The sequence below is a fragment of the Carcharodon carcharias genome, chromosome 17 (assembly GCF_017639515.1).
Source record: "Carcharodon carcharias isolate sCarCar2 chromosome 17, sCarCar2.pri, whole genome shotgun sequence".
Taxonomy (NCBI): Eukaryota; Metazoa; Chordata; class Chondrichthyes; order Lamniformes; family Lamnidae; genus Carcharodon; species Carcharodon carcharias.
This window is the reverse complement of record NC_054483.1, coordinates 25,859,765-25,882,973: the sequence shown is the minus strand read 5'-3', so window position 1 is coordinate 25,882,973 and position 23,209 is coordinate 25,859,765. Positions and strand designations below refer to the sequence as shown.

General features: G+C 42.0%; 1 protein-coding gene across 3 annotated transcripts in view; it reads left to right on the top strand.

The window, feature by feature from the left end:
• LOC121290189 (rho-related BTB domain-containing protein 2-like) overlaps positions 1 to 23,209 on the top strand; it is a 59,669-nt gene that overhangs the window by 28,217 nt on the left and 8,243 nt on the right. For 2 of the 3 annotated variants that reach the window (XM_041210447.1, XM_041210448.1), the window contains exons 6-9: positions 3,422 to 3,540; positions 9,673 to 9,823; positions 14,469 to 14,557; positions 21,908 to 22,013. In XM_041210447.1, the coding sequence (XP_041066381.1) occupies positions 3,422 to 3,540; positions 9,673 to 9,823; positions 14,469 to 14,557; positions 21,908 to 22,013 (465 nt within the window). The remainder of the gene's footprint in view (positions 1 to 3,421; positions 3,541 to 9,672; positions 9,824 to 14,468; positions 14,558 to 21,907; positions 22,014 to 23,209) is intronic. The other variant, XM_041210449.1, reaches the window with a different exon arrangement.

Here is a 23,209-nt window from a genome sequence, read left to right as displayed (position 1 = left end):
CCAGACCTGCTGAGTTTTTCCAGGTAATTCTGTTTTTGTTTTGGATTTCCAGCATCCGCAGTTTTTTTGTTTTTATCATTCAGATAACCTGTTGATGTTAGATTCTGACACGTTGCACAGGTAACAGATGGTGGGTATGCAAGTGAATATAATTAAAACCACTAAGATAAAAGCAAAAAACTGTGGATGCTGGAAATCCAAAACAAAAACAAAAATACCTGGAAAAACTCAGCAGGTCTGGCAGCATCTGCGGAGAGGAACACAGTTAATGTTTCGATTCTGTTGAAGAGTCATACGGACTTGAAACATTAACTGTGTTCCTCTCCGCAGATACTGCCACACCTGCTGGGTTTTTCCAGGTATAATTAAAACCACAATGGTCTCCTTTTCATGACATTTCCTTAGCTTGAAAACAGTCCGCTCAATCAACATAGAAGATCACATTTATCAGGCATAAGGAGCTGCAATTTCAGTAAACAGATCCTCAACAGTGCTCAAAAGGTTGCTCCTAATTTTACAGGTGCTATTCTTCACTTTTCTACCTGCTGAAATATGCAAAAGATCAATCCATAATCTGTTCCTCTCTTCTAGTTTTGTCTCCCTGGAGAATTTGCTCTGCTTAGAAATTGAGTTTGAGGCATTTCTAGGAAATCTATTTGCACTCCTCTGGGAATTTAATTTTGCACACATGAAAGGAATTTATTGCAGAGTTGGCTGTGTTTCTTTATACAAGACAGGAGGATTATGTGTGGCTAAAATGGGAAAAAAAGGATTCCACTTTTGCTGCAATTGGTTTTGAAGTTCACTGAGTTCCAAGGTAGCAGTCAAAAGACAGAGTTTGGAAAAAGGTTCCCAAATCTCTTAAAATCGTTCAGAAATAAAATATTCGGATGTTTTTTACCAACAGCTCACTAGTTGAAATCTCTATCTTTTTATCAAGTTCTGTGTTCAGGTGCTAGTCAGTTTTGGAACTTGTATTCCTTGCTTGAAGTTGAATCAACTAACAGAAGCTCAAAACTTTGGGTTCCTTAACCCAAAGATGACACTTGGTCATGCTATGTAAAGTGGAAAAGTTCAGCAGTCTCGATAAATACTCCGATCCATACCCAGCATTTTCAACAGATGATGGTACCATTCCTTGTCAAACACAATATTTGTGCCAAGAAATTCAAAGTTTAAAGCAGTGCTACAACTCACATTGACTTTTCCCTCATTAATATTGAGATGTCAAGGGCTTGGAGAGGAGATTTCCGAGAATGTTACCGGGGATGCTGGACTTCAGTTAGGTGGAGAGACTTGAGAAGGTGAGATTTTGCTGCTCTGGTGCAAACAAGGTTCATGGGAGATTTAATACAGGTGTTCAAAATTATGACAAGTTTTGACAGAGTAGATTATTTCCAATGACAGGAGGATCAGTAACCAAAAGATACAGGCTTAAGATATTTGGCGAAGGGCCATTTCTATCTTTACGCAGTGCGTTATGATCTGGGATACACTGCCTTAAGCAAATTGAGTAATAACTTAGAAAAGGGAATTGGGTGTATACTTAAAAAGAAAATATTTGCAGTGTTTTGTAGAACGAGCAGGGAGTGGGACTAATTCGATAGCTCTTTTAAAGAGTGATACAGGCATAATGGGCTAAATGGCCTCCTGTGCTGTCTGATTCTATGATATTGCTTGCTCTTAATATCTGCTATCAGGCATATTGAAAGGATTTACAGGCTGATAATCAACCTGTTTGTCCATGTCATGAACTCACCTACCATGGCCATCAAGTCCCGGCATGGGACTCGAACCCACAGCTACTGACCCAGATGTAGAGAGGCCACCACTGTGCCAAACACCACCACCACACACTCCCGCTGCCCCCACCCCCAGAAGTTAATAACAAGTAAGGTGAAGTAATTCAGGCAAAACATTTCATCGAAAAGGTAATAGAATTGTTGATCAAGTTACCAGGGAATGGCATAGAAATATTTAAGAGACAATGATATGATTTTCTGGGGAAAGGATTGAGGGGTGTAGGGAAGTGATGGATAAGTAGAATTTATCCCACAGCAAGGATGTGCTATTTGACCAAATTACCTTTCTTTTTTGCAAAAGATTCTTCTGAGCTATGTAGCACGAGGTTGTCACACTCATCCAGATCATTGCCAGCGCACAATTCCTAAACGTCTATTCCTTTAATATCCCTCACATCATTTCCCTCCCAAGCCAATCCATGAGAAAGTACCTGACCTTTGCCAAGACATTTCTGGCTACTAGACTATAGAAGATTGTGAAAGCAGATTCATAATTCTCAGCACTCTGCTCCACTTCTTATTGGTCTTTCCAAAGACATATATTCAAGTTAACAGGGTGCAAGCAAAAAGATGTCCAGTTCTGGTCAGGATCTATCAACTTAGGAGATAGTTGATATTTTTACTTCATTTCTACGAACCATTTCTTGAGATGTTGATGGCAGGGAGTCCAGAACAAGGGGACATAATCTTAAAATTAGAGCTAAGCTGGTCAGGGGTAAGAGCACAGAGGAGGCCCAGCTGGGGGATTCAACCAGTGCAGTGTTAAGGAATTGTGCAGCAAAGAAGATCAACAAAAGCCAATGGAATGATCAGGACAAAAGTAATGCGGATGAAATGATTAGGATGCAGACAAAGCTAAGTTGGAGGGAGAACAGGCTCTGAAAGAGCTCCTGGTTGGTGGAATTTTAATGAAAGAATGTGCTGTCAGTTGCAGCAGAGAGAGTGAAATCTGAGAGGAATATCGAGGGCTTTGAACAGAGCTTCGATGGAAGACTATCTATAGGGCGGTATCTTGTTGAGCCATGTAGAGTGCCCAGCCCTATTCAACAAGATTGTCATTGGGAGAACAGATAAACATTTAGTACTCAGGTGGTGAGGCTCTTGCAGGGAGGATAAAGGTTCATTTTTAATGATGGGGCATTGACTACCAAGTCCTAATAGTGTGTTTCCCATTCAGAAGCAGTTGATCCTGTATCTTGAGTAGGAAGTGGCAAATTACTTTATTGATCTCTGACAGCACTTGCTTTAGTTGGGTCATTTCGTCATTTTAAAGGCTTCTGTTGGTTATTTGGCCAACAAATCCCATAGTGCTGACTTGCCTTACAAACCATCATAGACATCATGCTCAACATCATTCTGGAAGTTGGTGTCTTATTGACTGAGGGATCAGGATACCTGTCAATATTTGCACACTTATCTGGCTAATGCAGTTCATAATGACGTTTCCGTGGCAACCGCACAAAGAGGTACATTGTGGTTCTCCACATATATGATGTTAGCCTTTAAAGCAGTGCAGCTGATCATTCAGGCACTTGATCATGTTAACATGTTCAAGTTTTGAAGCATTCAAGGGCACAAGCTGTGTTGAAATGAACTTCACTGCTCTTGTTTCACAACAGATGTGGTCTTCAAGCTGGATGATGGGACAATCTGCGCGCATAAACCCTTGCTAATCTCCAGCTGTGACTGGATGGCTGCAATGTTCGGAGGTCCATTTGTGGAGAGTTCAACCAAAGAGGTAAGGAAGCAATTGGTGGCGATTTATTATGGGTTGCTGTTGCATGGATAATGCAAAGGACAAAGAAATTGACCTTCACTTTGTGAAAATTCAATTGAAGTAAAATCTTGCTTGAGCCCCATTTGCACAATTACACAAAGTTACAAGATCTACCTCAAGAGGTTACCAGAAGCAAGGTATTTGTTACCTATAGGCTTCCAAACCAAACAAGATCAAATTGTGTTTCAAAGTTTGTCTTCCTTACATATGGTTGTAAGATGCTTATTTGAATTCCAGCTGGCACTGAAGAGCAGCTAATCCGAATCAGACCAGAGGGTAATGACTTCTACCCACATTCAAATGGAACCAACATTCCAAAAGTAAATTCAATTTTCACACGCTGGTGATTGCCTCCCCTTTTCTCTCCATCTTTCCCCACCCCTCTGCACACCACAAGGCTCAGTGATGATGGGATAAACTGCTGACCCCATTGGAAAAGGCATTGAGATGGTCCCATTCGTCTCACTGTTCTGGGCTAGGGAACGGGAGGAGAAAACAGCAGCCAGGCTTCTAGCTCGTCTTGGTCATTCACTGACTCTGCAGGAGAATAGTTTTCATATGCAACACACAGTGGTCACAAAAATTAGCACTGACATAAAGAACTGGAGGGCGGCTACTACCCATTTAGATTGGTGCCCACTGTTACTGCTGATGGCAGCAACAACAATGGAAGAAAGAGGATATTGGGGTCACAAATGTGCAATGATAAGTAACTGATTACAAGTTGGTCATGTGTTTACAGAATGGTGTTAGCCCATCAGTCCACATCAGGTGACACCTTTCACCTGTCATCATCTAAAGCAGATGTTGTAGAAAATGTATTGCTCTCTTTAACTTGCAGTGCTGCATTGTATCCTGCATTGCAACTGCAGCATCGGGTCAACAATGAGTCTGAAATGCTGAGGTTGCATTAAAACTGCAGCAGTCAGTTGGCCGTGTGAACTAAGCAATAATTACATTTCTTCACAATTCGGTGTTCACATTAAAGGAAGAGTTATTGAAACAAGTACTTTGTTGACCTATAAACCTGTCTATGAACACCAACTAGAAAAGAAGTCTCTCAATTTTTCACATCGATGCCAACTGTGACGAAGTGTCATTTGCTTTACCATGGCTCAAAGGATTGGATTCTGTCCAAGGGCACAAACAATATTTTGGCACAGCAAAATAATTGATAACCGATTTTATTGCCCTTCTGGTTGAGAATTATCTCCCTAGAAAGTAGAAAATTCTTAAATTAAATAATACTTGAAGAGGCCCATTTTTGGTGGAAGAAAACATCAGGATCATTGACAACAACAGAAAATGCTGGAAAAACCTAGCAGGTCTAACAGCATCTGTGGAGAGGAAAATAAAGCAGAGTTAACGTTTTGAGTCTATGTGACTCTTCATCAGAGCTCTGAAGAAGAACCATACAGACTTAAAACGTTAACTCTTTGTTTTTCTCTCTCCACAGATGCTGTCAGACCTGCTGAGTTTTTCCAGCATTTTCTGTTTTTGTTTCAGATTTCCATCATCCGCAGTATTTTACTTTTATCAAGAACATTGACCCTTCCTTCACTAGGTCTCCACCTGCCACCACAGCCCTCAGCTCCTGTACTTGTCAATGTACTTCAAAACTGTCCTCTCTCGTTTCTCTTAAGCTGTAAATTTGGCTCTTCCTCCACCCTCCAGTTTACCCTCTAGAAATCAAGAACCTGAACAACATTTTTTTTTAAATCAGGGCTTCAAAATTGTACAATTCCTTTCTTCCAACGAATTATACCGAAGTTTTGAGCCAATGTTTGGTGGCCTGTAAACGCTGAGTTACCCTCGGCTGTTTCCAAACTCAGTGTTGTCCTGCGCTTTGGCCTTTCCGCCATGCTTCATAATTTATGGACAACTTGGACCCATAAGAGCAGGTTGTCAACGGCTGTAATTCCCGATTAGGCTTTATGTTTTAGTCAGTTGGCATTGTTGCAGCATTTTGATACCACATCCAGTTGGTGCAGTGTGCGATTTAAGGACCGAGACCATGCAAAGAAGGAAAAATGGAAGTGAAAAATGCTGCACGGGGGAAAATAAAATGCTCTGGTTGCTATGTGTGGTGATGCTCCAAAATAGTGCAAACCTGATCTGGAAGTTTAACTGTCCTCCCAACTGGTACAAGAGTGGCTGCGTTTGAATTGGCCTCAGTGCAGTGATGAGCAACAGGAGGATGGGGGAGATCAGTAATATTCGCCCACTTTTCACTCTAGCTACTTCAATCTTCGAGTTTATCTAGGCTGGAGATGAGAGTGGAGAGAATCAGGCCTCATTCTTCATTGATCTGTTCTGAAAGCTGTTTGCACCTCAGGCTGCATACTTAAGTATCAGCCACCTCTCCAGTGAAGAATGGGGAGGAGGGAAGCAAACCTAAGCTGCAGAAGTCTGTGCAAGTCTAAAGTCTTGGACTAAATCTACTCAAACTGGTCCTGGGAATGCACCAGTGAATGGGTATGCCCTGGGTTGAAGTCTCTCTATGGGACTTGTTGGCTTTGAAGAAACCCAGCCTTTTGGTGCAGGCAAGCCAGCATGCATTGGTGCCGGTCCCCATGCTGGCTAAAAGGCGAGGGTCAGTGGCAGGAAGGGCATCTGGCTGTAAAACCACCCACCAAATCCAGAAAATGATTGCTATGAAGAATGATTAATCAACATTGTGACGAGCCTATGTAAGATGGAAAAAAAACCAAAAGAGGATGGAAGGATAGATTATATATTGTGTTATCTATCTATCTATCTATCTATCCATCTCTATATTGACCTATACCACTAGATCTATACAAATGGAATGTTACAAATTAGAATTCTAAACTGTGTAAATGTATCAAAAGAGCACTGTTTACCACCGTGACAAGTGCCAAGGTTGACAAATAAAGACATGTAATGAAATACATCATAAAAATATGTCAGTACCGCTCAAAGCACTTCACAGCCAATGAAACAACTTTGAAGTGTCAACACTGTTGTGACATAGGAAATATGCAGTCAATTTATGCATAGCAAGATCCCTGTAACAGCAGTGAGGCAAATGATCAGATTACCTGTTTTTGTCTTGTTGGTTGAGGGATAAATGTTGGCCCATGGACATATTTAAAAATTAACTTGGGGCCAGGTTGTGTCTTGAAATTTAGATTTAAGATGTGTTGCGTGCTTTTCGGCATGAATGTAAGCTGAAGGTTGCTTGCTGCTGAATCTTTACTGTCTTCATTTCACAGCAGCTCAATGTGTCTATACTTTGCCCTCTCATACATGTTTTACAACCCCAAGACACCGGTGAAAATGGAAACATAAATCCCGCTTTGTTTTATTAATCAGACAGGAGGCTGTTCAATCATGAAGGGCTTAATGTACAGATGATGTCAGAACTGAAGCTGCCTGAAGGATCAGGAGTGTTTTCCTTTATCTTTGGGCAATAATTATCAGAGATATTCGGAGATGGAGCTCACAGAGTCTGACCTTCCATGTTTTATGAAGTGCTGTGTTGACTCTCTGAAGGTTACAATGCTATTTATAGGATTGCCGATGAAGCAACATGATTCTCTTTATTACAATTTAAATATAAAGGGATTATGTTGTGTGTGATACAAATCAACATGGCCATCTGAGAGTCAGTACATTAAACAAGTCCCTCAGAAAGGAAAGGAATGTGATTTTGTTTACTCAAAGCTGCAGGGTGTTTTTGAAGTATTTTGAAGTTTTGCTTTCACCACACATGTCGAGGGGAGGTTCTGACTTTGCAAAATAGCCATTCAAAGAGAGAATAGTTGCTTCCATTTGCTCTTCTGTGCACCTTTTCTCACTCTGCTAGATCCTTCCCATTTGTGAAGGTTCCAGGATGTTCATTGTGTTACTGACCCATTGTTATTTTCCAGTTACTGTTTGGTTAGTGTGGCGTGCCAGAATCAAGCCCTGTGCAGTACAAACCGCACGTACTGTGGTTATGTTGTGTGTCACAGAGGAGCTACTATTAGAAAGTATGGGGTGTGATTTCAGTGATGCAACAGTTGCATTTGTCTGTGTTTTACCCTTGAAGTGCCAGCTGTGCCCTTTATAAACACATGTTGATAGTATACGCAGTTAAATTATGCAGCAGCCCATATGGACAATGCTTGGTACATGGACACCATATTCTGTCTGTCTCCAGATATACATGTACCAGTGTTGGGGATTTTGCTAGATATAACTACAAATGTGTGGTCTGGGTGTTGAATAATAGCTTGGTTGAAAGAGGTCTGGAGGGTTGTGTGGTTGAACATAAATTGTTTATTGTTACCTCACAACTATATACATATCTCCATGGTGTAGCCCTATCTAGATGATCTCTTCACACTGACTTCTTGTAGACTCTCTCTACACACAGCCTGCTGTCATGTGACTCTACATCACAATGTGGGCGGTACTCTTCTCCAGTCCCACATGAACCCTTGCCATGCTGAGCACCCTTATACTAAAAACTCCAACACCACTGCAACATTTCAACACATCAATGTATATTTCAGCAACAGATTCATTCTGATTTTTCCTACATTCACCCATTTTGTCCATTTTGATTTTGTATTCTAACTGTACTTATTCCTGGTGAGCTATGACATGGAACAGTCACTCATCACAGCTGGTGGTGAATTGACAGTCCGGCCGTGAACTGTGCTGAAGCATATTCCCAGAGGTTTCATCACGTGCCTCTGTCTCCAAATGCCACCCCCCCCCCCCCCCCCCCCCAAGTCCTCTTGCCATTGGCCACCCAACACACAAACCTAAACCTAGCCTTCCTTCACCTTTTGGAAAGTGATTAGACTGTTGTTATCTGATTGGATGATTCTTGATTGTCATCTGCCAATCAGCCTTTCTCCCACCTCCAACAATTTTTACAATGATGGAACAAAAGTGTTTTCATTGTTCTCACCGAGTTGCTGACGGAAGTGTCCCGGAGATTAATCTTGAATTCCTGGAGAGTCTGGGTAATCCTGGAGTGTTAACAACCCAACATGACATGTTCAGTCATATTTCTCAGCTGCTTTGTAACTAATTACAAAGGAATAGCAGTCACAACACAGGTCCCAGTGCTTGTGAACCTGCAACCTATGGCAGAGAGCAGGCGACCAGGATCAAGTAGAGACCCTTTACCCAAGATCAAGGACAGGTATAAGGGGCCAAATCAGTCGGCTCAGTTACGTTTAGTGGGCAACTGTGGGCTCAATTACTTTTCACAGAATCACAGTGCAGAAGAGGCCATTTGGCCCATCGAGTCTGCACTGACACCTTTGGAAACTTCTGGAATAAATAGTTTTACTCACTGCGTGTGTAACAAGTGATTGTGGAAGTGCAGGATATCAAATTAAGCATTAAATTCTTTTTACACCGTTTGTGGCATCCATTCTCACATTAGCTTCTTCACTGGTATATGCAACATAATTTAAGCCCTCACAGGTTTTTTTTTAATTCACAGACCTGCACCTTGAAGAAAGAAGCAACTTGTATTTCTATAGCATCTTTCTCAGTCTCAGTACATGCCAAAGCACTTCACAGCCAATGAAGTACTTCTTGAAGTGTAGTCACTGTTGTAATGCAGAAAACAGCAATGTGCACACAGCAAGCTCTCACAAACAGCCACATGATGATAGCCAGATAATCTATTTTCATAATGTTGATTCAGGGATTCATTGGCCAGGCCACCAGAGAGAACTCTCCTGTTCCTCTTTGAAATAGTAGCAAGGGATCTTCTGCATTCATCTGAGGGCAGACAAGGCCTCAGTTTGACATCTCATTTCAAAGAAAACATTTCAGATAGTGCACTTCTGCCTCTCTGTACTCTGCTCGTGTCAACTTGAATTATGTACTCAAACCTTTGGTGTGAAACCTATATGCAATACCTTCTGACTTGATGCACAGCTGACTCTGAGATATAGATTTCTCAATTTCAATGTGCCATAGAGCAAACTGGCTCTCCCAGATAAAAGGGTGGAAAAAGTGAGTCATAGTCATTTTCATCAGCAGGTCATGGTGAGATATTGGTGTTATCCTTATCGTGCAGTATGCAGAGACATTACCAATTTGGTTTTACGTTTCAAACAGGTGTACTTTCCAAACACATATAAGAGCTGTATGCAAGCCGTGCTGGAATACCTGTACACAGGACAGTTCTGTTCTAGCCCAGACCTGGATTCCATGGAACTCATAGTGCTGGCAAACCGCCTCTGCCTACCCCACCTGGTAGCATTAACAGGTAAGAGCTGTGATCTCACCATTCTTCACCTTATGTTAGGTCAGTTAAATGTAACGTTCACACTATTAGGACACTAAATTTTGGGGGGAGAAAATTAAATAAGCTTAGTTAAAATAATTGAATGTTAATTTTTTTTTTTACATTGCTCTCACTTTGATTCTGCCTTGCCTTAACCCAGCAGTCATACTTTGACCTCTTGAGTCAGGAGGTCAGAAATTTAAGATAAAAGCAAAAAACTGTGGATACTGGAAATCCAAAACAAAAATAAAAATACTGGAAAAACTCAGCAGGTCTGACAGCATCTGTGGAGAGGAACACAGTTAACGTTTCGAGTCCGTATGACTCTTCACCAGAACAAAGGAAAAATAGAAAAGAGGTGAAATATAAACTGATTTAAAGGGGTGGGACAGGTAGAGCTGGATAGAGGGCCAGTGATAGGTGGAGATTGCCAAAAGATGTCATAGACAAAAGGACAAAGAGGTCAACCACCGTCAACACCTCTTTGTCCTTTTGTCTATGACATCTTTTGGTTATCTCCACCTATCACTGGCCCTCTATCCAGCTCTACCTGTCCCACCCCCCCCCTTAAACCAGTTTATATTTCACCTCTTTTCTATTTTTCCTTAGTTCTGGTGAAGAATCATATGGACTCGAAACATTAACTGTGCTCCTCTCTGCAGATGTGGTCATAAATTTAAGTTATATTATTGAGCTTGATCACATAATCTCAACTGACTTTTCACAACAGTATTAAACAAGTGATCCACTGTTGGAGGTATCATCTTTCAAGCCTATAAGACAATACAATTAACAAATGTAATGCTTTTGCTGATTAAGTTTTTTTTTCTTCATTTTTTATTTTGTTTCTTAACAAAAACAGACAGCCAATGGGCCTATTTCAGCAACATCTTGTGGAGCTGGACCCCCCTGAGATACTTGGATTCAAAAGGCCAAAATGATCCAAGCCCATCTCCCTCGCCCCTTTTTTATACATAGAGTCCAATCACCATTCAACACTGTCATTAAGCACAATTCAGCTCATAGCTGAAGGGAGGGAGACAGAATCCTTCACATGGTCCTCCTGTTGAAGCAAGTATTCTGACTTGACACTAATGCTGTCAAGGACGTGACAGAGCCCCAGCCACCAGGTTCCCGGTCCAAGCAGTTAAAATCTCACTGGAAAATGGATTCTTTTGGGAATAACAAAACTGAGAAGTAGGACCAGCAACAAGAATATAGTAGCTGAACGCTGAAGACCCGTCCTGGGCAAAAAATGAGCTACTCGCAAAAGAACTCCTGACAAGAATGTGGACGTAGTCACCCTACAGGAAACGCACCTTGCGGATCACTGCAGCTGTTGAGCTCACTTTTCTGAGTACCAACTCATCACAAGCACAGATTCAACAAGCCATCTACATCAAGACATGTCTCAAAGACTCAGAAGACCCAAAATCAGACGACCACCTGCTCCATCTCCAAAGTAGCTAAGCTGACCATTACAAATATCTTCAAGCCTCTAAATGACCTGTTGCCCAACATCCCAAAACAGCCTGCAGCACACCCAACCATCTACATAATGTGACTTCAACAGCCAACCCCACATGGAGGGGACAGGGTACACCAGCAACACTGTAGGAGAACAACCGTCAGACTGGGCCTCTGTGAACAATCTAAAACATGTGCACAGTGCAGATCAGCCTGGCACAGGCTGACCCCGCTGGGCCAACAGAACTCTTTATCCCTTGATGAAGGATACTTTATAAGATCACAGGAAACAGCGGAGAACATTGACTACATGCACTCAAACTGAAAGGTTTATGCTGCCTGGGGAATACCGAGCAACAACCACACCACTGGTGCAATCGCTTCACCAGTCTGAACAAACTACAAGATACCGGTCAGCAAGGATGATAAGTGGACAGTAGAAGTAGCCCTGATGCAGCCTCTGAAGGCTGTTCCAGAGCAGGCAGACTTCTCAAGCCCTTGACACACAAGGCGAAGTGGATAGCACCCTCATGGTTACCTAGTTAGGCAAAGCAACAGGCATCAATGGGATTTACCTAGGAATGCTCCAGAACGTCAGATCACAGGAGAGGCAGTAGCTAGCAAAGCTGTTGACCAACATCCTCAGTACAGGAACCATTCCAAACTTGCGATGTCAATCTAAGATAAGATACATTGCTAAGCCAGGGAAGCCAGCTGTCTGTGACTATCCAAGTCAGATCATTGCTCACTGAACTCCTGCCCTGGGAGTCAACACTTCACATTGCTTCAGTTGAAGCCATTGAATGGATTGTTAGCCCTGAAATTTAACTATAACTTATTCCCCAGTCTTACAAAATATATAACTCACAGCTAGCAGAATTACAGCTTTGTTTAACCCATTTGCTTGTTCTGATAAAGGAAGGTCTTGCATTTCTAGAATTTCACAATTTCAGGATGTCCCAGAACAGTTTACAGCCAAGAAAGTAGTTTTTTTGAAATGTGATGACTGGCGTAACGTAGGAACTGCAGCATCCAATTTTGTACTTCGCAAGATCCTGCAGACATTTATAAAGTAAAAGGCCAGGTGATCAATTTCAGAGATGTTGGTTGAGAGATTATTTTAGCTTGGCCGCTGGACTGCTTTTGTTCAAAATTGTGGCCTTTAACCAATTACATGTACCCAACATCCAAATGCCTCAGTTTAACATTTCATCTGAAGGATGGCAGCTCCAACAGTGCAGCACTGTCTTTGTACTGCACCGAAGTGTCGGCCTGGATGTTGTGCCCAGGTCCCTCAAGTGACGCCCGAACACACAACCTTCTGACTCAAGAAGCAAGAATGCTACTCAATGAGTCACAAGTGCTCTGATGTACACAAGTGCTTAATTGACCTGTTTAGTGTTACTGCTCCTAATAAAGGGTTTACTATGCAACTGCTGTTTGTAGGCAAACACATCCTGTCTCAAAGCCCAACCTTAGTTAAACAAGACGTGACAAATGCATCCAAAGGGATCAAAGTTGCAGCGTCTGGCACACAAATGAAATAGAGCAGGGCCAGACTTTAAAGACTATGATATTGTTAGAACAAAACTATAAAATCTGCAGAAAAAAATATCATTCTATGGAAAACACCCTTAAAAACCTTAGAGACTATTAACGTTTAATCCAGTTCTCACTTTCTCAGCAGCAGCATTCTTGGTCGTGGCCTGAATATCTAAGATGATTTTTTTTTTACTGTGCCACTCATCCAGGCACCTGTTACACAGGAGAGGTTTAAAACAAGCCTCAACTTGCTCATACCTCCTGCTTCCCACTGCTGTTTGGGCTTATTTTCATGAACCACTATCACCAGGAAGAACTGTTGTGGTCCAAAATAAAAGCTCAACATGGCCAGAGAGTCAGTTACCAGAGGACACTGAAGATCACTGACCAAAAAATCCAGGGCGGCAGGGGGGGGATTCAGGACACTTCTTATGCAGCGAGTTATTATCTCGAACAAAAACAAAAATACCTGGAAAAACTCAGCAGGTTTGGCAGCATCTGTGGAGAGGAGCACAGTTAATGTTTCAAGTCCGAATGACCCTTCAACTGTTGAAGGGTCATTCGGACTCAAAACATTAACTGTGTTCCTCTCCGCAGATGCTGCCAAACCTGCTGAGTTTTTCCAGGTATTTTTGTTTTTGTTTTGGATTTCCAGCATCCGCAGTTTTTTCCTTTTATCTTTGAATTATTATCTGGACTGTGCTGACTGAAAAGGCATTAGAAGCAGATTCAATGATCACCTTTCAGAATGAATTGTATGTAGATTCGAGGAAAAGGATAAATTTGCAGAGCTACAAGGGAAGAACAGGGGAGTGGGACTAAATGGAGAGCTCTTTCTAAGCCGGCACAGACACTGGGCTGAATGGCATCATTCTAAGTATGATTCCATCAGCAAAAAGTGTCCCAACACAACTTTCCCAACTAAATGATAGTTATCCATGCCTCTAAGACACTATCCTCTACAGGGTCCAGCGGTTGCACAGGGTCTCGAGCAAAACTAGTGTGGGTCAAAGATTCCGCTGCCTAGGTTCAGGTTCCTCAGGTTCCAATCGTATGCTCAGAAGCCTATAAGGGAATTGTGAAAAGACACACAGCAGTCACAGTCTTCCTCTAGATCTACAGATGTTGTCTGACCTGCTGAGTATTCCCAGCATTTCCTGTTTTGGACAATAATAAGAATCGTTATGGGGATTGAGTATGTGTATTCTTGTGTAGCTGAAAGCAGCCCAGTTTTATTTATATTCTGATAAGGTACACTGAAATTGGATCTTCTCAAATTGCTGTCGGCTATCAGCAGGATGATATTTTTGTTTTGGGAACTTGATGAAAAGGTTCATTGACTGCAGGAACTCCCTGTCTCTGGAATTCCCTCCCCAAACCATCTGTTTCTTGGCCTCCATCTTCCATCTTAAGGTCATCTTATCAACCAAATTTCTGGTTAACTCTCCCCATCTCTGCTGGTTTATATCATCACATTATTTTTCCTCACACTTGCCTTTAAGTCCTTTTGGTTTTCCTCTCTGTCAAAGGCACCAGATAAATCCTAGGTTTTGTGGTGAACCTTTGAGAACTGATAACTGAATAATTAAGTGATCGGATTCATTTTGGTTTGTTGCAGAACAGTACACGGTAATGGGGCTGATTGAAGCAACACACCTGGGCGTAGACATAGATGGAGATGTTCTCCTGTTACTGGAGATGGCTCAGGTAAGAGAGAGATTTGAAGGATAATGTCAACTGCTTCGTGATACCATCAAAATGAAAATGTTAAATCCTTTAGCTGCTCAAAACTTGATTTTGCAAGTTGGCCACAAACATGGAGATAACAGTTATATTCCATGCTGATAGGTGTATGCTGAAGTCTCAGCTATGGGATACTGGAACTCTCTATAATTGGTATAATAAGGAAAGAAATTGCATGCAGGAGTGAAATACCAAACCAAACGGAGAAATTACATTTCAAGAGTTGCTGTTAATTTATTCTCAGGCTGTGGGCATTACTGGCAAGGCTGGCACTCATTGTCCGTTCCTGGTTGCTCTTGAGAAGGTGACTGTGGACCTTCATGAACTGCTGTGGTAAAGGTGCTTCCAGAATTTTATCCCAGCTACCAAGAAAGAACTGTGCTATTGGTCTAAGTTAGGATGTGGCGTGATTTGACCTGGTGGAAGCCACACAAGTTTGGGAGGTGCTGTGAAAGAAGGCTTGGTGAGTTGCTGCAGTGCATCCTCCAGGTGGTGGTACACACTGTTACCATGGTGCTGTGGGTGGTGGAGGTTTAAACCTATGGCTGAGCTGCCGATCAAGCAGGTTGCTTTAGTCCTGCATGGCGTTGAGGTTCTCGACTGTTGTAGCAGCTGCACTCATCCAGGTGAGAATGAGCATTCTCGAAGGAAGAGAGGATTTGGGGATTTAGGAAATGAATCACTTGATACAGGATACCTTCTGGCTGTGCAACCTTCTCCCTACCACTGTGCTTTTACACACAATGTCACCAACACCTCGTACAGACCTAAATGTGTATCATCACAGAGTAAAAGCTGTGAGTTGAGCTTCAATGCAACTTTAGACTTCCAGAATGCGCAGGTGTGAGATGTTCTATCTTGTTCAGCCTATTTAGAGATACAGTATGGGGAATTATTTAAGGGAGGACCAAATAAATCAGCCTTCCACCTTCAATTCTGCAGCAGTGATGGATAGGTTTGAGAACTCACTTTCCCCAACCATCAGATTCCTAGGACATTCAACACGGAACCAAATACTGCAGGGCGTGTTTGTAGCGGACATCAAGCTAGGAAAGTTGCTTGTGTTGTTTATTGAACACTATCAAGTTACAACTGTCTTTAGAATGTGTCTTAACCCAACAGGAAAACGGGGCTCAGAAACTGTTTAGGCATATTACAATAAACAAGAAGAAACAAATGCTGTATGATATATAAAGTGAGGAGGATTTGGACCGCTTCTTAATGTGTAGGTTATCAATGAAGGGGGCAGTGATCAGTGTGATTAGACTGTTGTAAAAATAAAAATAATTTTCTCCCACAAGTTACAGGCTCATTCTAGGACAGAGGTTTTCTCTCCAATAAGCCAAATTCATTTGAGTGTTGACAGTGTAAGTCATGGGGATAGTTGACAGTCTTTGTCATAAGGGTGGCTGGATAGAGTAGGAATCCAGGCTAATTTCTCCTCTCTTCCCCCTGCTTCCCTTCTCACCCTGTTCAATAGATCCAAGGCAGATAGTAAAATATGAGACTGGACAGATTATTTTCTTGGTAGTAGGTTTATTCACAGAATGCAGCATTACGTAACTGCCTCCTACCTACCATTGCCCCATGTTCAGCAGTCCCTTTTATTTGTGCTCCGGATACTAAAGTGAATACCCCCCACCTGTTTATTCTTAATACAATTAATATAACATGAGCAGATTCCTATCTCTTTAAATTAAAAACTTAACACAATCTTTTAGAATAAAAGAATAGAAAAAAAGCAACATTTTTTTTACCGTATTCTTGCACTTTGATGTGATACATAGGTGTCCCTCTTATGGAATCTCCAATACTTGTTGTGCAAGCATTCCTCTTCAAAATAAATATCTGACAGCTGATGACTTGCATCACCCACTTTATTTTGGAGATGTCTTTTCTCTCCAAGCATCTCCTTTATACTGGCAAGGTCAATCCTCAACCTTTTTGTCAAAACTAAATGATCCCACAGGGGATGGTTGTCTACATAGTACTCAATGGATAAATTTTTTGTCCAAATGTCCCTTATGTAGTATTTCCTTAAAAATGTTTTGATAAGTAAAACTTATCTTTCATTTCTACCAGAGCCAGCATTTCTGCAACCAGGGTACTTTGAACCACCCTTGTGATTTTCTTGGCTTCTGAAGCCAAGTCACAGCCCTTTCTATTTTTACCTAGGAAGAACATTATAAACCCAGCTTGTACTGTAATGCTCATCCTGAAGATTGATATGGGAAGCTACCATAAAGGACCAGTATCATACCTTTTTGTCACCTGGGGCTACAAACTTGTGTATTCATTTCTCAGAGTTTAATTTTTTTCGAATGTTTTATTTGTCTTCAAAACCTCTTCAGTTGTAATGTTTCATAAGACAAAATTCCATTCTGTCACATCTGGCATTGGGTCTTGTCCAAGTACATAGCTAGTTCAAACATCCAGTCAAGTTTCTTGACTATTCTTTCTCCTTGGAATGCAAGATCATCATTGTGATGACCTGGTCTGATTCCTTGTTATACCGTTAAACTTTCTAGCTATCAGGGTTGATTCAAGGTTCCTCCTCATTATCTAAGCCTATATGTTTAAAACCCCCATAAAACATGACTTCCAATCTTAAATTTCCCCCCCTAACTTGTCTGTAAGAATTTGCTCAAATTCTGCAGAACCTTCTCATAGAAAATTGTCAGCATGCATGATAAAGATGCCCATGAACTTCTCTTGGTGATACCAGTAAAACATTGCTGGATCTGTTTTCAGCTGAGTACAGCCCACTTGGAGCAAGACATAGGCAACCAAGAAACACCATATCCTCGCTGCAGCGTTCAGCCCCTAAACACATCCAGTTTAATTTCCACAGCTCCCCTTCTACCTCACTTGCTTTTTAAGCTGGTTCAAAAACAATTACATTTTGACCCTACAAAAATGTGGTTTTTACATTTTAGATAGGCATACAGACCCATAAATTTGGGCTGAGAAAATGTTCAAGATCGGTTTTTGTGCCAGCGGTGAGTGCAATCTAACACCTTGATCTTCGAAACCCTGCGCCACGAGTCTCGCTTTTGCTTCAGAGTAGACAGCAAACTCCTTCCAACGATCCAACTCTAGTTTGCAGCTCTTGTTGCTTTGTCTTCTAAATTGTTTGCAGCCATCAAAACTTAAGGGCTTCCACTTCTACTAGTGTTCCTAGATTGTTCTGAAGTACTTGTTCTGTCGCATCGCTGAATCCAACTACAGCCTCTCCTTGCCCTGTCCTGGGGTCTTTCCATCCCAAGATCAGGAAAAGTGCCAGAGTCACTTCCAGACCCGCAATGTGGACTTAGACTGTATTTTCCAGCTTTCCACCATTTTACCTCACTTTGCCAGTCCATATGGATCCTACCTCTGGTCTCTGCTCTTGGACATTTAGCCAATGTCTGAATTTGCCAGCGGCTTTCCCTGATCTCCCTATTAAGTTCATAGGCACCCCATTCCCTGAATGACTGACTTCTGGACCAGACGTTAACCTAGTACCAATTTGAGGTAGTTGTCCTTTGGGTAAAATAGCCTGTTCTTATGCATCAGTGTCACTTTGTAATCATCCAGTCCCTTATCCAGCTTATTCTGTTCCTCGTAACTGTCAAACATGAGCCTTTGTGAGGTACAGGGTGCCTCATCAACTAATTGCTGAGATTCTGAAAGTTTGCAATCAATCCAGAGTAATGTGAACGAACATACCTTAATAGTTTGACTAGCACGTTAGAGGATCACTGCCTTCCCATCACTTTACCCAGACACTTCCACTCCGATCCTCTTTTGTGGTTCACAAAATCCCCAGGATTAAAGTTTGTCTCTTATGGTCTTATACAGTCCTGGAAGGCTCGTGAATTTTCCTCAAAGACTTCTGCCTTGATGAATGCCCTTCTTCTTGCAGCTAGGGCATTGAAGTGTGCAGAAAAGGTGGAGCTAATTGTAGTCCCATCGAAGGCAGGGAGATGACTACACAGCACAGAAGGTATTTTGGGACATAGACCAACTGATGTGTACGACAGCCGCCAACCATTTGATACAAATGCTCCATATGGACTGCCCAAGCCAGGACAGATGCTAGCTTGCAGTTTGGTTGGTTGTTTAAGATCTTATAGAGCATTTCAATCACTGCATGATTCCTTTCACAGAGCCCATTACTCCAAGGACCATCACTACAAGATTTATATTTTCACAGGTGCCTCCGAACCCATTTTTAGCAAATTCCACCCCCTACCCCCACCCCCACCCCTTCCCGCCAATACATTGTCAGGCAGGAATTTTCTTAAAAGCAATAAGACATATGCTCCATTAGCACGTTACTTTCCAAGAAGCCAACTCCGATTAAGTCCAGGAGCCTATCCATGTGGCACTTCAGCATAGCACAGCAATTTGATAGCAAGCACTGAACAAGCAATTTCCAATTTGAACTTCTACAATCTTCTATATAAAGCAGCCAATTAAATTCCATGATTAGTTCTTCTGAAGAAGAATATCTGTTCATTTTTCTAGATTCAGTTGCTGGCCATGACTCAGATGCATTTAACAGATCATCTTTTAACCATAAATTTAACCTTGAAAATGAATAGAATATCCAAACTTCAATCAGTGTCCAACTGACAAGCCTCTAGCTCACAAATACTTTGCACACGATCCTGCTTTTGTTAAGAAGCAACAGTGCCAAGGCTATGTGTTGTTTCCCTTTCATGAAGGATACAACCAAAGGCCACATATCAAATTCATTTTCCCATTGTTCAAAAAGGCTCAGATTCAGAGAACATAGATGGGAAATCATACCCCGACAATTTACAAACACACGGATCAGGAGCAGGAGTAGGCCATTCGGCCCTTCGAGCCTGCTTTGCCATTTAATAAGATCATGGCTGATCTGACTGTAACCTCCCACCTACCCCCGGTAACTTTTCACCCCCGTGTTTATCAAGAAGCTGTCTACCTCTGCCTTGGAAACATCAAAGACTCTGCTTCCATTGCCTTTTGAGGAAGGGAGTCACAAAGACTCATCACCCTCAGAGAGCGAAAATTTCTTCCCATCTCTGTCTTAAATGAGTGATCCCTCATTTTTAAACAGTGACCCCTAGCTCTAGATTCTCCCACAAGAGGAAACGTCCTCTCCACGTTGACCCTGTGAAGACCCCACAGGCTGTTTTACGTTTCGATCAAGTCACCTTTTCCTCTTCTAAACTCCAGTGGATACAAGCCGAGCTTGTCCAATCTTTCCTCCATAAAGCAACCTTCCCATTTCTGGTGTTAGTTTAGTAAACCTTCTCTGAACTGCTTCCAATGCGTTTACATCCTTCCTAATAACGAGACCAATACTGTACACAGTATTCCAGATGTGGTCTCACCAATGCCTGGTACAACTGAAGCATAACCTCCCTACTTCTGTATTCAATTCTCCTCACAACAAATGATAACATTCTATTAGCTTTCCTACCCTTGAACTTGGTTTCAGTCATTCTTCTCAAAAGTAACTCAGATTACAACCTTCAGTCTGGAAAAAAAAATTCCTGGTTCTCAATCTTCACCTTTTAAGCATTCATTCTCTGCTCCCACCTTAAATGGATTGTAAAGTATGAAGTTAGATATGGACCCTTGCCTTGTTTGTAGGTTTATTCACAGAATGCAGCCCTCAACCATATGGAACAAATGCCTTATTCTATTTACCAACACACCAGTGTCCCTGCAGTCCATTTTTTTTAGTCTTTTGAGGAGCAAATACATTAATTTACTAATTGACAGCCCCTTTGGGGCACTTGCAACAAAAACACATCTTTAAAGGCATCTTAGCAAATTAAAATTAAAATATAGATTTGGGGGAAGTGATGCACTCAAGCAGTCCCTTTTTATACTCTTGAGCATACCAATAAAAAACTAATTAACAAATTTACCAATTAACAGCCCCTAAAAGGGGCACTGAAACAAAAAGACCAGGCTTTAAAGGAAAGGTAACAAATGAATATGTCATTCCTGGGGCTTATAATGCACTCCAGCCCCTGCAGCACCCACCGGTCCTGGAAGGCGTCAGGCAAATGGACACAACATGCTCCCTCTCCAGGGACGCTCAGTCGCGAACAAAACCACAGAAGAGGGGCAAACCAGAGATTTTATACCAGGCCTCAAGGACTGAGAACCACATCGGGTATTTATGAAAACCATCTTACAATTAACAGCTGACATGCTTCTAAATACGTTCCTGAAGCTGCTGAAACTGTTATATGGAGCTAAATTGGAAAATTGGAAGCATGGAGCACTGAGGGTCTTGTCTGATTAAACAGATTTCATTCCCTCAATCTCTCAATGACTAAGCTGTCAGTCGAAACTTTGTATTAAGCATGCGAGATTCATTCCCATTTAACACTGTGGTCGTGCCACACAACATGATGGAGTGAACTGTGAAGATAGACTTTCTGTTCACAAGAACTGTATGGTGGTCACTCTTATCTCTACTGTCATAGGTAGATGGCAGTCTGTGGAGATATGGAGCCTAAACACAAGAAGAATTAAAAAATTGTGCCCTTATCCCCTGTCCACCAGTATTGTATAGATAACTGAGCAATGAAATAAAGGAGCAATTAATTTAACTCCGGGCAACACTTCACTACTATAATTCAGACAATAGTCCAACACAGCAGCTTCAATTTTAATCTGCCACCCGCTGCTGCTGACAGAGGGCAGAGGGACGGGTGAGGATAAAACTTGGAAAATTGCAATCCCTCTCCAATCCATCACATTCCCAGGCATTATACTATCAATGGCAATAATTCCGATCATTAACTTGCTTCCTGGTGAAGGCAGACAGGAAAGGTCATCGCCCAATGACGTGATTGACACCACAGTGTAATTTTTAAGGAACACCAGGGGCATTCCTGTACTGCCCATTGCCCGTTGGCAGAACCACAGCACAGCTTGCTGGCGGACTGCAGGAGGCCACTGTAACTTGATCAAACTCCTTGTGGGCACAAGTAGCAGGAGTGTTTTCCCCAAACCCCTCACCACAACTTGAGTACTTGAGCCTTTCCAGCCCTGGCCTCCCTCTGATCACACTCTGAGACCTGCACCCGATCACCTCCAGACTCGGGCATGGGCTGTTCCCGTGAGTCCTTGGCGGTGACTGCTTGCCCGCAAATTTCCACAGCTGTGCAGTGAGCAGCTATGAATCTGGCCAGATGTTGGGAGGGCCTGTGGGAACTTTTATTTAAATGAGACCCTGTAATTGACAAAAAGGTTCATTGAGCAGTCAATTTAATGGATGGCAACAATAAGCTTACTTGTATCTCTTTCTTGCTTTCTGAGCAGTTCCACTGTGCCCATCAACTATCTGAATGGTGCCTGCATCACATCTGTACAAACTACAACAACGTATGTCGCAAGTTTCCCAGGGAAATGAAGGCAAAGTCTCCTGGTAGGATTCCGATACCCTTTCTCATTCAAAAACACACATGGTCTGCCTTACAATTGCACTTGAATCATTGGAAAGCCCAGCATATGCAGTAGTGTTCACTCAGCATCTTACTGTCCGTGTTCCTTGAGACTTCACAAGAGAGTCAGGACACCCATTGACTGCTTTTCTTTACATCATGCTTAGACTCTTAGGCAGTTACAGCCATTTGATTCCATGTTTTACAATAGGTGTAGCGGATAGGGGTAAAGTATGATGTGAGCTAGGGTTATTGTGAGGATTAAACAGGAAGAAGACAGCATCCAGCAGTCCTGGACGTCATGCTACCTGTAAACTTTATTCACGAGAGAACTTTTATTGGCAGGAGGTTCAGTAACCAGAGGACACAGGTTTAAAATAATCATCCAGAAAAGCCAGATGAGTGGCAGGGGGGAATAAGAATTTACTTGGTGCAGTGAGTTGTGATCATCTGGAATGCATTACCAGAAAGGGTGGCAGAGGTAGATTGAACAGTAACTTTCAAAAAAGAAATCTTTATTTTAAAAGGGCTATGGGAAAAGGGCAGGCAAGTGGGACTAACCGGAGCTCATTCAGAGAGCTGGCAGGGGCACAATGGGCTGAATGGTAGCCTGCTGTGCTGTATGATTCTATGATTTTATAACTGGTGTTTGTTTTTCCAATCGTGTAGCTTTGTTGACTTTTTCTTTCAAGGTGAAGATTGCCTGATTCTTGTCCTGACATCTAACGTTGCCAGACCGGCTCGAATGTAAATTGTTAGCTGGTAATTGTTCGAGAAGGGAAAATAGTATTTGTTTGCACCTGGCTGTGGCGCAAGTGTTTGATTCCAGGATTCCCTTGGCAATGCGCAAACACTGGATCTGACCACATTGGTCTTTTAACATTAAATTAGAAAGAAGCTGATTTCAGTGATTCACCAAAAGGCTTGCTTTTTCCATCCTTAGAAATAGTTTTTTCTCAGATTCTGAGGTTTGTGGAAAAGAAAGAGAAAATTGCATTTATATGGTGCCTTCCATGACCTCCAGATGTCCCAAAGCATGTCACAGCCAGTGAAGGACTTCTGAAATATATTCACTGCTTTAATGTAGTAAACACAGTGGCCAATTTACATGTAAGCAAGTTCCACAAAACAGCAACGTGACAATGACAAGATAATCTGTTTTTAATAATTTTTGGTCAAG